The sequence below is a fragment of the Choloepus didactylus genome, chromosome 5 (genome assembly GCF_015220235.1).
Source record: "Choloepus didactylus isolate mChoDid1 chromosome 5, mChoDid1.pri, whole genome shotgun sequence".
In the NCBI taxonomy this organism is placed as follows: Eukaryota; Metazoa; Chordata; class Mammalia; order Pilosa; family Megalonychidae; genus Choloepus; species Choloepus didactylus.
Window position 1 is genome coordinate 153064433 of NC_051311.1, and position 13248 is coordinate 153077680.

The 13248-nt window shown below is 42.2% G+C and overlaps 1 protein-coding gene across 3 annotated transcripts in view; it reads left to right on the forward strand.

Annotated features, from left to right (window-relative positions):
* The window catches only part of HECW1 (HECT, C2 and WW domain containing E3 ubiquitin protein ligase 1), a 402469-nt gene that overhangs the window by 241607 nt on the left and 147614 nt on the right, over positions 1-13248 (forward strand). For all 3 annotated transcript variants that reach the window (XM_037837142.1, XM_037837143.1, XM_037837144.1), the window contains one exon: positions 12843-12918. In XM_037837142.1, coding sequence (XP_037693070.1) covers positions 12843-12918 — 76 coding nt within the window. The remainder of the gene's footprint in view (positions 1-12842; positions 12919-13248) is intronic.

Below are 13248 nucleotides of genomic sequence, written 5' to 3' on the forward strand. Positions count from 1 at the left end.
AGAAACATGATCCAGCCATATAGAAGCCCCCAAGGCAGCTTCCAAGACCACCTTTTGGTCACATCTCTTCCTCACTGCCCTTTTTTCTTGTAATTAAGCCATGAGTCCTCGCGCTCTCTCTTGGCCCCTCCCCTAGACTACTCTGCCTCTCTCCCAGCCTCCACCCAGCCTCCGCCCTCGGGCTGGCATTGGGTGGAGCAAGGTCGTGGATGCTGGCTCATGACTCTTCCCATCCTACCTTGCTCTGAGTCTTGCAAGAAGGAGGTACTTCTCTATGCTCTCTCTTCACGAGAGCTACTACAGATCTTAGTGTCTTTCTGGCTAAGACATCTCTGAGGTTCCTCAAATTTGAAGGAGAAAGTAAATTTTAAATACTTTAACCATGGAACCGTTCTGTCTTGTTTCTGCTTATATATTTCCCTCATTCCACAACCAATCAGAATAGTAGGGTCATCTTCAGATTGTTCACAGACTTGTGGATGTGCAGAAAACATTAGCAGCAAGCTATTTAAGTAGAAATCTTTTTTTTAAAAGGGTACATATATACCATGCAGATAACTCATAGGCATTAGACATACATCAGTGGTCAGAGGTTAAAAAACAAATAACAATATAAATAACAACATTGGCTAAATTTGGAGCCATTGGACTGAGTGTCTTACACTCACTATCTCATTCAGTTCTCAGGAAAACTCTGTGGGGTAGGTTCTAATCAGGCCTCCATTTGACAGAAAAGAAAAATGGGAATTAGAGCAATTGATGGCCTGGCCTCAGAGCTCTCAATACCATATTATACACCTGCCTGTGAGAACCTCGATAAAGGCCCCCAAACCACCCATCCAATCCAGATTCAGAAAATTCAACAGCCATTCCTTAACGTGTAATCTCTTTGTAAAGAAGAAATAAAATATGTTTATTTTGCTATATAAAATCTACCTTAAACCAATGGCCAATGGGAAATTTTTTGGTTGACTTCCAGAGCAAGGATTGCAAGTCCAGAGCTTTTGGGGACAGGGCTGGTATCACATTTCCTCAAATGTAAGGTGCCATGGTTTGTTTGTTTTTTTCATTGAGATTGTTCACATACCATACAATTATCCAAAGATCCAAAGTGTACAATCAGTTGCCCACAGTACCATCATACAGCTGTGCATCCATCACCACAATTAATTTTTTTTTCAATTTTTAGAACGTTTTCATTACTCCAGAAAAGAAATAAAGACAAAAGAAGGAAACTCAAATCCTCCCATAACCCTAACCATCCCCTCCTCCATTATTGTATCATAGTATTGGTATGGTACATTTGTTACTGTTGATGAAAGAATGTTAAAATACTACTAACTGTAGTGTATACTTTGCAATAGGTATATTTTTTTCCTATATGCCCCTCTATTATTAACTAATAGTTATAATGTCATACATTTGCTCTAGTTCATGAGAGAGATTTCTAATATTTGTACAGTTAATCACAGACATTGTCCACCACAAGATTCACTGTTTTATACATTCCCATCTTTTAACCTCTGTTCTAGTTTGCTGATGCTGCTGGAATGCAAAACACCAGAAATGGATTGGCTTTTATAAAAGGGGTTTTATTTGGTTACACAGTTACAGTCTTAAGGACATAATATATACAAAACCAGTACAACCTCCAACTTTCATCCTGGTGACATACATGACTCTGAACTTACCCTCTCCACCACATTCACACACCATTCAGCACTGTTATTTTCACAATGTTCTACTGTCATCTCTGTCCATTTCCAAACATTTAAGTTCACCCTAGTTGAACATTCTGCTCATAAAAGCAACCGCTCCCCATTCTTAAGCCCTGTTCTATATCCTGGTAACTTATATTTTATTTCTATGAGTTAACATATTATAATTAGTTCACATCAGTGAGACACTGCAATATTTGTCCTTACGTGTCTGTCTTATCTCACTCAATGTAGTGCCTTCAAGGTTTCTTCATCAACCCATTTTTTTAAGAGGGTTTTGTTCATGCACCATACATTCCATCCTAAGTAAACAATCGATGGTTCCCTGTACAGTCACATATTTATGTATTCACCACCATCACCACTGTCTATATAAGGACATTTCCATGTCTTCCACAAAGAAGGAAGAAGGATCAAAGAAGGTAGAGAGACAAAAGAAAAAAAAGACAGAGGGGAAAAAAAAACATGACAGCTAGGAAGTGATAAAAGGAAATGTCCTAGTTTGCTAATGCTGCAGAATGCAAAACACCAGAGATGGATTGGCTTTTATAAAAAGGGGGTTTATTTGGCTATACAGTTACAGTCTTAAGGCCATAAAGTGTCCAAGGTAACACATCAGTAATCAGGTACCTTCACTGGAGGATGGCAAATGGCGTCCGGAAAACCTCTGTTAGCTGGGAAGGCACGTGGCTGGCGTCTGCTCCAAAGTTCTGGTTTCAAAATGGCTTTCTCCCAGGACGTTCCTCTCTAGCAAGCTTGCTCTTCTTCAAAACGTCACTCACAGCTGCACTCTGTTCAGTCTCTTTGAGTCAGCATGTTTTATATGGCTCCACTGATCAAGGCCCACCCTGAATGGGTGGGGTCACACCTCCATAGGAGTATCCCACCGAAGTCACCACCCACAGCTAGGTGGGGCACATTCCAAGCAAATCTAACCAGCACCAAAACGTCTGTCCCACAAGACCACAAAGATAATGGCATTTGGGGACACAATACATTCAAACTGGCACAGGAAAGATAGCATTAAACCAAAGTAGAATAAAGAGTCAGACAACATCACCAATGCCAAGAGTCCCATACCCCTCCCCTATGTCCCCCACCACCACCATATACATATAGCTTTGGTATATGACCTTTGTTACATTAAAGGAAGAATAACACAATGTTTCTGTTAATTATAGTCTCTAGTTTGCATTGATTATATTTTTCCCCAAATCCCACCCCATTTTCAACACCCTGCAATGTTGCATTCATTTGTTCTCCCTCATGTAAAAACATACTTGTACCTTTTATCACAATCATTGAGCACCCTAGGTTTCACTGAGTTATACAGTCTCAGTCTTTATCTTATGTCTTCTGTTCTTGTGTCCCACATGCTCCTAACCTTCCCCTTTCAACCACACTCACAGTAGTCTTTGTTCAGTGTACTTACATTGCTGTGCTACTATCTCCCAAAATTGTGTTCAAAACCTCTCACTCCTGTCTTTTCCTTTCTGTCTGTAGTGCTCCCTTTAGTGTTTCCTGTAGAGCAGGTATCTTGTTCACAAACTGTCATTGTCTGTTTGTCAGAGAATATTTTAAGTGCTCCCTCGTATTTGAAGGGCAGTTTTGCTGGATATAGGATTCTTGGTTGGTGGTTTTTCTCTTTCAGTATCTTAAATATATCACACCACTTCCTTCTTGCTTCCATGATTTCTTTTGAGAAATCAGCACATAGTCTTATCAAGCTTCCTTTGTATGTGATGAATCACTTTTCTCTTGCTGCTTTCAGGATTCTCTCTTTATCTTTGATGTTTGATAATCTGATTATTAAGTTTCTTGGCATAGGCCTATTCAGATCTATTCTGTTTGGGGTACACTGTGCTTCTTGGATCTGTAATTTTGTGTCTTTCATAAGAGATGGGAAATTTTCATTGATTATTTCCTCTATTATTGCTTCTGCCCCCTTTCCCTTCTCTTCTCCTTCTGGGACACCCATGACATGTACATTCCTGAGTTTTCTGTTGTCATTCAATTCCCAGAGATGTTGCTCATATTTTTCCATTCTTTTCCCTGTCTGTTCTTTTGTGTATAGGCTTTCAGGTGTCTTGCTCTCCAGTTCCTGAGTATTTTCTTCTGCATCTTGAGATCTGCTGTTTTATGTCTCTATTGTGTCTTTCATCTCTTGTGTTGTGCTTTTCATTTCCATATATTCTGTCAGTTGTTTTCTCGAACTCTCAATTTCTACCTTATGTACACCCAGTGTTTTCATTATACATTTCATCTCATTTGCCATATCTTCCCTAAGGTTTTTGAATTGATTTAGCATTAGTTGTTTCAATTCCTGTATATCAGTTGAAGTGGAAGTGTGTTCCTTTGACTGGGCCATAACATCATTTTTCTTAGTGTAGGTTGTTGTTTTCTATTGTCCATGTATCTGGTTTCCTTGGTTACCCCAATCAGGTTTTCCCAGACCAGAACAGGCTCAGGTCTTGGAAGGAGGCAATAGTATCATGTATCCCTGAGGGTGTGTCTTGGAATATTGATACACCCGTGGAGGCCTCAAGCCACTGTGATTTTCTGCCCAGCAGGTGGCACCTGTCAGCCTGTCATACAAGACTAGTGTAAGGAGGTGTGGCCCATGACTGTTTTTCCCCAGGCTTTGGAGTCTGGTTCTGAATGGAAGGTGGTAGTAGAGCTTGGCTCCACATCTTTCCTCTTAGAAAAGATACACCCCCTAGGGAGATATCATTTGCATTTGAATAGTCTCTCTGACTCTGCTACCTCCACCCTTGTCTGAGTCAGAGCACTGGGGACTGAAAATGGCTGAGGCTTTCTCCACTGAGCTGAAAAAGGGACAGAAAGCCCCCCTTCAGGGCCAGTCTGCGGCCACTCTCAGTTTCACCCATCAGCCAGAGATAGCACCCAATCCTCTAGGCTCCCCCTCCCTCCCAGAGAGGTCCTCTGGCTCTCCAAGGTCAGTTGTCACCAAAAGCCTCTGTCAGCTTTTTGGGGATTCATAGCTTGTATTGAGCAGTCAACATTTGTTAATTAAAACATCAGTTGGAGCTAGGCTGAGGTATATTCACTTGTTCAGAGAGTGCTGCTCTCTAGCACCGCCAAGCTTTGCAGTTTGGGCTGCCACAGGGGTGGGGCTCCCAGTCTGGATCCACAGTTTTTACTTACAAATTTTATGCTGTGATCTCAGACATTCCTCCCCATCCAGGCTGGTGTATGATGTGTGGACAGTCAAGTTTGTCCCCCCACAGTTATTCCAGATTATTTACTTGTTGTTCCTGGTTGTTTATTAGTTGTTCCAGGGGGGCTAACCAGCTTCCACTCCTCTCTATGCCACCATCTTCCCCTCCTCTCTCACCTGCCATGGGTTTTAAGGCACATCAGATTGTATTTGTACATCGTTAGAAAATTTTTCCAAGTGTAATTGCAGGACACCTTCCATCGTTAGCTGCATCCTGATTTTAGAGTTGTTAAAATGAGATGCAACAGGGTCTTAGAATTGGTGAAATATAGACATGGAGATGAGGCCTGGGAAGGGAGGCTGCTTCTATAAAAGATTGTTGCTTCTTGACTCCAGCTGCTTGTTGCGGGATATTCTGATTTTGTATAAACATCTGAAATCTACATTTTAAGTAAATTGGCTGTTAATTTTGTGGGTTTTTTGTTTGTTTTTTTTTTTTTAAGTGTTGGCAACTAATTTTTTAAAAAAATCGCAGAAGGAATTTGGGACAAACCAAAAATGTCAGTGGGTCCTGCAACACACAGCTCGCCTGTGCCCACGGAGTATTTTGGGGCAGGTAAGAATGAAAGATCCACGGAGAGTGGGTTGGAGACACCTTTAGGACCAAGAGTCCAGCTGGCAGGATACTAGCAGCTCAGGAAGCAAGGAAAGGGAGCAAGGATGCAAACAAGCAGTTCTATCCTTTGTCCCCGATGGGAAGTGCTGGCCCGAGTGCTGGGAGCAGGGGCCTGCATGAACCAGAGGGTTGGCAGAACCTGAGCTGATCCTCAGAGCCAGGCTGAAGACAGTTGAGGTTTGGTGATATTTATTTAGAGACAATATTAAGGCTTCACTCAGTTACATTTAAGAGAAGTAGAAACTTGAAGCCATTGGTTCTCAAAGTGTGATGCCCAAACCAGCAGCCTCGGCATCACCTAGGAACATGTTGGACATGCAGATTTTTAGGTCCTCCCCAGACCTACTGAATCAGAAACTCAAAAGATGGGGCTCACTGATGTGTATTAACAAATTCCTCAGGTGATTCTGATGCCCCTTCACATTGGAGAACCACTGGGCTAGAGTAAATAACGACGCATATATTTCTTAGGATACGGTAGAGTTTGCCATGTCCCCATTTTTTGGAATAATTTGTGTAATACAAGAAGCTATGTTTTAAAAACTAGCTGTAATCATCTGGGAAAATACAATATTTGCTTGCTTCCAGCCAGCACTCTCATTAGCACAGCTCTTACAACACATTCTCAACACCTTCTTTAATAAGCCAAACACCAAGCCTCTCAAACACAGCAGTCCCTTTGCCTGAAGCAGATGAACTCCTGGTGCTAGTACCTACAATCATGTGTAGCCAAAAGCATCAGAGGGAAGAAAATCATCCCTAATCAATTAATGCAGAATATCCAGTTCTTGAAGCTGCAGGAGAAACGCCTCCCTATTTCCAGCCCTCTCTCTTTCCTCATAGTGATTAGCAGAAGAGCCCTGAAATTGGGAAGCAGCCCCCTTGCCTTCATGGCAATAAAGGAAGCAGGAGCAGCAAAGATGCTGGAAGCTGGCTGGGTTTTACCATCATCAGAGAGGAAAGGGGAGCAAGCTGATGTCAACTCTTGAGTCTGTTGAAGGGACAAAAGGGAGCCCAGCAGCCAGGCTGGTTCTGAAGAAATGGCTCCAGGAGTTAACAGAACCTGTGGGGATTCCTGACTCTTGTTTTATTTGAGTCAGATAGAGCAGAGACTGATTCCTGGCCTCACCACTCGCCAGCTGGGCAAATTTGGGGAAGTCACTGAATCGTTTTGAGCTCAGCTTTCACTTTTGTAAACGGGATGAGCAGGGAGGAGGTGAACAATGCTTACTTTGCGAACAGTTCAACAAAATAGTGTGTCCAGAAGCACTGGTGCTCTGCTTGGCACATAATCAGTGGGCATCCATGCTACTGCTCTTCCTGCCCCTTTGATGAACCTTCTTCTATGTCTTCCATCACAGGTGTCCCTGAGGTTGGGGTGCAGTTTTCTGTCTGAGTTTTATGTTGCATTTTTTAGGTCCCCAAAGATGACCACCATCCATTACCAAAACTTATTCTTTAACCCAAACAGAAACTCTATACCCATTAAGCAGTTTCTGGTGTTTCAGGCGAAGAACTCAGGTGACCTGTCTTACCACCTTGTAGTCATATTATGAGCCTCCAATGGAGGAATATACTCAAAAGTGCTCTGTAAACATGTTTAAGGTGTGCTATTTGTTTATCGTTGTGTGCTTTAGCATTTCAGAGATTTGGAGGTTGAGGTGGAACTCGGGCCTCATATGGGTTTGGTTTTCATTTGTTTTTTTAAGGTGCCTTTGAGGGTTATCAGATTATTTAATAGACTCTATCTTAGAGAAAGGAGATATTGAACCTTAGGGAAACCACTACTCTGATCTAACATGGGATCCCTCATTCCCCACTTTGGTCTGCTGAAAGAATAAATGATAAGCCATGGCTTGGGTAATCTTATCCTTTATATGCAATGCTACTTTGCACCTGATTTTTAGATTTGAATTATCATTCATGGAGCCTGCACTTTTCATGTCAAAGCAAATCACAGTTACCTGGTGTATTAGTTAGGGTTCTCTAGGGAAACAGAATCAACAAGAGATATCTGTAAATATAAGACTTTATAAAAGTGTCTCACACTACTGTGGGGATGCATGAGTCCAAATTCTGTAGGGCAGGCAGCAAACTGGCAACCCTAATGAAGGTGTTTGATGAACTCCTCAGGAAATGCTTTGCTGGCTAGCCGAAGAAGAAGTGAAGATCCTCTCTCTCTCTTCCTTAAAAGTCGTCAGCTAATTGGATTAAATCCAGCTGATTGAATTCTCTCATTGCAAAAGATATGCCCTTCGTTGATGTAATCAGTCATAGGTGCAATCAACTGACCGATGATTTAATAAACCAGCCTTCTGGTTCATCAACCAGCCATAAATGTTCTTGCAGTAATGGTTAGCAGAGTACTTGCTCAACCAGACACCTGGGCACCATCACCTGGCCAAGCTGACACATAAACCTAACCATCACACCTGGGTCAGGTGAATTCTGTCTACAAAGGCTCAGTGAAGTCATTAATTTCTATCTCTGGCAGCACTGTTTATTGAATTCTTCTGCAACTAAGCACAGGAGCTTGTCAGCTTTTTTCAGGGAAAGAAGCCATTCTACCACATTTGAGAACAATTACGATCATGTAAATGGAGTCATGTCAGAATTGAGCATAACATGGCAAACATGCCTGTTTTAAATGCCTCATGTACCTATGGGGAGCTTCTCCAGCTTTCTCCCAGAGGGGGTAAACTGAGGGCTGGGCCATTTGGGGACACGGCTCAGAGTGGCCTTTCTCATGCAAATGAGTTCTTTAAAGTCTCTGGTTTTACCTTCAAAATTCATGCACATTTTGCTTTCAGTTTGAAACCTCTTCATGTTTTTTTTAAAAAAACTTATGGCAGTAACATAAATATATATAACATAAAATTTGCTGTTTTAAACACTTTAAGTGTATGATTCAGTGGCATTAATTACATTCACAATGTTTTGCTACCATCACCAGCATCCATTACCAAAACTTATTCATTAACCCCAAACAGAAACTCTGTACCCATTAAGCAATAACTCCCCATTCCCTCTGCTCCCCAGCCCCTCTACTTTGTCTCTATGGATTTATGTATTCTAGTTAATTCATGTAAGTGAGGTCACACAGTATTTGTCCTTTTGTGTCTGACTGATTTCACTCAATGTAATGTCTTCAGGGTTCATCCATGTTGCCATTATGTATCAGAACTTCATTCCTGTCAGTGGCTGAATAATATTCCAGTGTATGGATCTACCACATTTTGTTTATCCATTCATCTGTTGATGGACATTTGAGTTGCTCCATCCTTTTGGCAGTCAGGAATGATATGTGATGAACATTGTTGTGCAAGTGTCTGTCTGAGTTCCTGTTTTCAGTTCCTTTGGGTACATACATAGGAGTGGAATTTCCAGGTCATGGAAAATCTGTTTTTCTTCATATTTGTTTGTAAAATCAAAACAGTGTTACCCAAATTTTGGGGCAAACTTGATGCTGCAGGACCAATCCCTGGCCCCTGGACACACCACTATTTACCTGCTTACTTCTCGAATGAGCGTGCACCTGTCTGAGGAGCCCTAGTGTCCTGGGAGATGGAAAGACAGAATATATAGGTCACCTACATATGTGGCCATGCAGTTGGAGACAGTGTTGTGTATTTTTAGCAAACAGCTTCATCCTTCCTGAGGTGATACTGTGTAAAGGAAGGGTGGAGTTTGACTAACATGGAAAAGAGCAAAGGAGAAGGAGCCTTTTCAACCAAGCCATGCTTTTCCTTACTGCTAAAAGAGAACTCCTCCTACAGGAGAAAAGAGAGCTGATTTTCACTCTGTTTTTATTTTTTGCTGATTGCATCTTTAGGGTGTGCAACAGTGGTGTGAATCCATCCTTACAATTTTTCAAAAAGCATCTCCACTGAAAAGATGAGAATGGGGGTTGGAGACAGACATCTTGAATTAGCCCCAAAGAACCTTCTCGATAGCCTCCACAGTCTTCTGCACACACAAACGGACAGCTTTGAATCTGCTGAGCCATTTGCCACGTAGGTTTGTTGTGCAAACGTGTACAAAACATACAAAATGAAACTGGCAGAGCTGTGTCTGAGAGGGATGTGGGGGGATGTCACCCCAGTGCTGAGTGGTTAGAATAATCGGCATCAAAGCCACAGAGCAAAGAGAACATGTCCGACCTGAGGAGACAAACCTGTTCCCCTCGGCCTCAGGTTGTTGCAGGGTGGGACTCTTTGGCTGTGCCTTCCTATCGTTTTCATGGTCAGTAAACCATAGAGGGTCTGTCTGTGCTTGAAACATGCCTTGGCAACATTGTAATAAGAAGCCAGGACATAAAGCCTTCCCAAGATGAAGGAAATGTTTTTATTTCCTGGTGCATGTTTATCACCGCTGCAGTTGCCCCCACTTTCATATAATCAGTCCAGTGCTTAGATGACTCTATAATTAATTTTAGTGGAAAGCCTTAAATTTAGGAAGAATTTTATAGAGTTTTGAATTATGTGTGTCTCTCTTCTGAGCTTGACAGCTCAGGAAAATATACATTTTTTGGTCGACCACTACTGTTTCATACAGTAGCAATGAAGAACCTTCTTGGTAAATAACTCTGAATAGCCAGCCAAGGAATGTCAAAATATGAAGAGTCAATATAGGTTTACTTAAGGTGGGAAGGAACAAATGCACTCTTCTTGGCGATCTTTCCATGCTTAAACTTATTTTAGCATCGTATGAAATGTGCACCCCACCTTTTAAAAAAGATAAATTGAAATGCACCCACTCTATACTTAAAATTGTACATGACACTATTAAAATTATAGTTTTTTGTTGTACACAAAAGAACTCATATTCTATGAAGGAGACAAGCTAGATGTTTGTCTATTTAAACTAGGATTATGAGTAAGAGACCAGCAGTTGGTTTTAATTGTCCAAATTGGGCACGTACAGCACTGTATGGGGTCTGTGGTCACCTCCTGAAGTTCTCCTGACAGTCTTTGGCCAGGCATAGGTTTGAAAAAGAAGAAAAGTCCACAATGTTAAGGAATTCTGAAGTACTGATCAGGCCCTTGAGGACTGACCATTTCAGGTTTAGAGAGCGGTCCACATAGAGGATGCATGTCTGGGGGTTTGTTGCCTTCCACTTCTCTGTGTCAGCCAATCGATTTTCAGAACAGACACAAATGAGGACTCTACGGTGTGAAGAAACCAATGCCTCAGGACCCACCAATGAAAGGGCATCTTCACCATACAAGCCTCAGGCCATGTGTTAACTTTGACTCTTTACTGTCAAATGAGACGCCAAGAGACAGAGGCTTGTCAACAGGTTTCACAGTCTCTTTTCTCAATGATGCTAAGCCCTGTTCCAGAGGCCACCCCCCCACCATTGGTCCCCCTCCTGAGCGCCCCATGGCCCCTGAGATGGCCCCAGGCACTTGGACCTAAGTGCCCAGAGATTTGTCCATGTTCTAGTTTGCTAATGCTGCTGGAATGCAAAACACTGGAGACGGATTGGCTTTTATAAAAGGGGGTTTATTTGGTTACACAGTTACAGTCTTAAGGCCATAAAGTGTCCAAGGTAACACATCAGCAATTGGATACCATCACTGGAGGATGGCCAATGGTGTCCAGAAAACCTCTGTCAGCTGGGAAGGCATGTGGCTGTCATCTGCTCCAGAGTTCTGGTTTCAAAATGGCTTTCTCCCAGGATGTTCCTCTCTAGTCTGCAGTTCCTCAAAAATGTCACTCTTAGTTGCTCTTGGGGTTTTTGTCCTCTCTTAGCTTCTCCGGAGCAAGAATCTACTTTCAACGGCCGTCTTCAAACTGTCTCTCATCTGCAGCTACTCTCTCAGCTTCTGTGCATTCTTCAGAGTGTCCCTCTTGGCTGTAGCTCCTCTTCAAAATGTCACTCTCAGCTGCACTGAGTTCCTTCTGTTTGTCAGCTCATTTATATGGCTCCACTGATCAAGAAGCACCCTGAATGGGCGTGGCCACGCCTCCATGGAAATCATCCAACCAGAGCCATCACCTACAGCCAGGTGGGGCGCATCCCCACAGAAACACCCAAAGAACTACAATCTAATCAACACAGCGATACCTCTGCCCACACAAGCCTACATCAAAGATGATGGTGTTTGGGGGGGCATAATACATTCAGACTGGCACAGCCCACAATCCACAGCCAAGTCCCTGGGCCCAGCAGGGGCACCTGCTCAAAGGCAAGGAGGTGTTCTAAGAATCCCCTTTTTACTCCCCTTGGGCTGAAGCTGAGCGTCCTAGTAATGTCCAGTCCTATACACCCTACTGAGAGGCAGGTTTATGGTAACATCCAATCACATCTCTTATGGAATTAAGAATACTGAGAGGCAGAAGAAAACAAGAGAGAACAGGCCCCTCCAATCTACAGAGATTTTAAGGAAGAAATCCTGAATTTCTACTTTTTCTTCCTTCAGTACCGATTATCTTTTAAGAAATGGACCTGGTGTATGTGTTTGCTTCATAGTCAGATTTTTTAAATTATTTTCTGCAGTTATGCAATGCACAAAAAGTAACTACAAAGAGTTTTTCTGTCTTCAATTAATTACTCAGAAACATTTCTAAGTAAAACCTTCCTAGAAGAGAATGGAAGCAAGGACTACCCATTTTGATCAATCTGTTAATAGATATATATTGAGCAGTGATGGAATATAAAACATTTTAGCAACCTGGTTTACCAATGCACACTAGACTAGACAGTCAATGTAACAACAATGTTCTGAAATTTCCCAGGAAGGCAATTAAATAAAAGAGACCTCAGAATAGCTTCTTCATGCCATGCTCAGGATTCTTCCTAATAAACAGTCTTCTGGAAATCCCAAGATAATAATACAGATCACAAGAAATAGAGATACAACAGCTTAACCCTATACTTTGCTAATTGGAAACACTATAATTACAACAGTAAACATCTATTGATCTATCATTCTACTGCCTTGGATCCTGCTTTAATAAATACTTACATTTTGCAAATTTGAATGTGAAAAGTAGTTACAAAGGGCTGATGATATGACAGTAATTGTCCTTGCTGAATCCCATTTTTCTGAAAACTACCTCACCACCCCCACTGGCAGACACTCTATAACTGGGAAAGGCATTAGGTTGCTAGAAGCTTGTTTTAATCGATAGTGGCTTAATGGATTCACATCACTGCTGTCTTTTTGACTGTAGCTGGAGGAATAACTGATTAAGCGTGTCTGTGTTAGAGCATGAGTATCAATTTCAAGCTTGCTTTGCTTGTCTCCTGTTTTCCTTCTTACAGATTTTTAAAAGCATTTGCACCGAGGAGACCGCTCAAGGGCAAGGAAGCCGGAGGCTGATCAGCTTTACTCTCTCAGGTATGTTTTGCTCACCTGGAGGCCTGGTGGATAGAATGTCAGAGTCAGGAGACCTGGCTTCAGGTTCCAGCTTTGACTCTATCTGACCCTTACTACACAAGCTACTTGACTGCTCTGTGCCTCGGTTTCTCTGTCCGTAAAGCAAAACACACACACACACACACACACACACACGCACACGCACACATGCAATTCCCCTTGACCTCTTATCAGGAAGATTCAAAAGCAATACATGTGAAAGCACTTTGAGATGATGTGAAAATAGGTGGTGTACTCCTTTCCCTCCGTTGCCAGGTAGCAGTAAATGCGAGTTTAAAAAGCGGAAGTAGG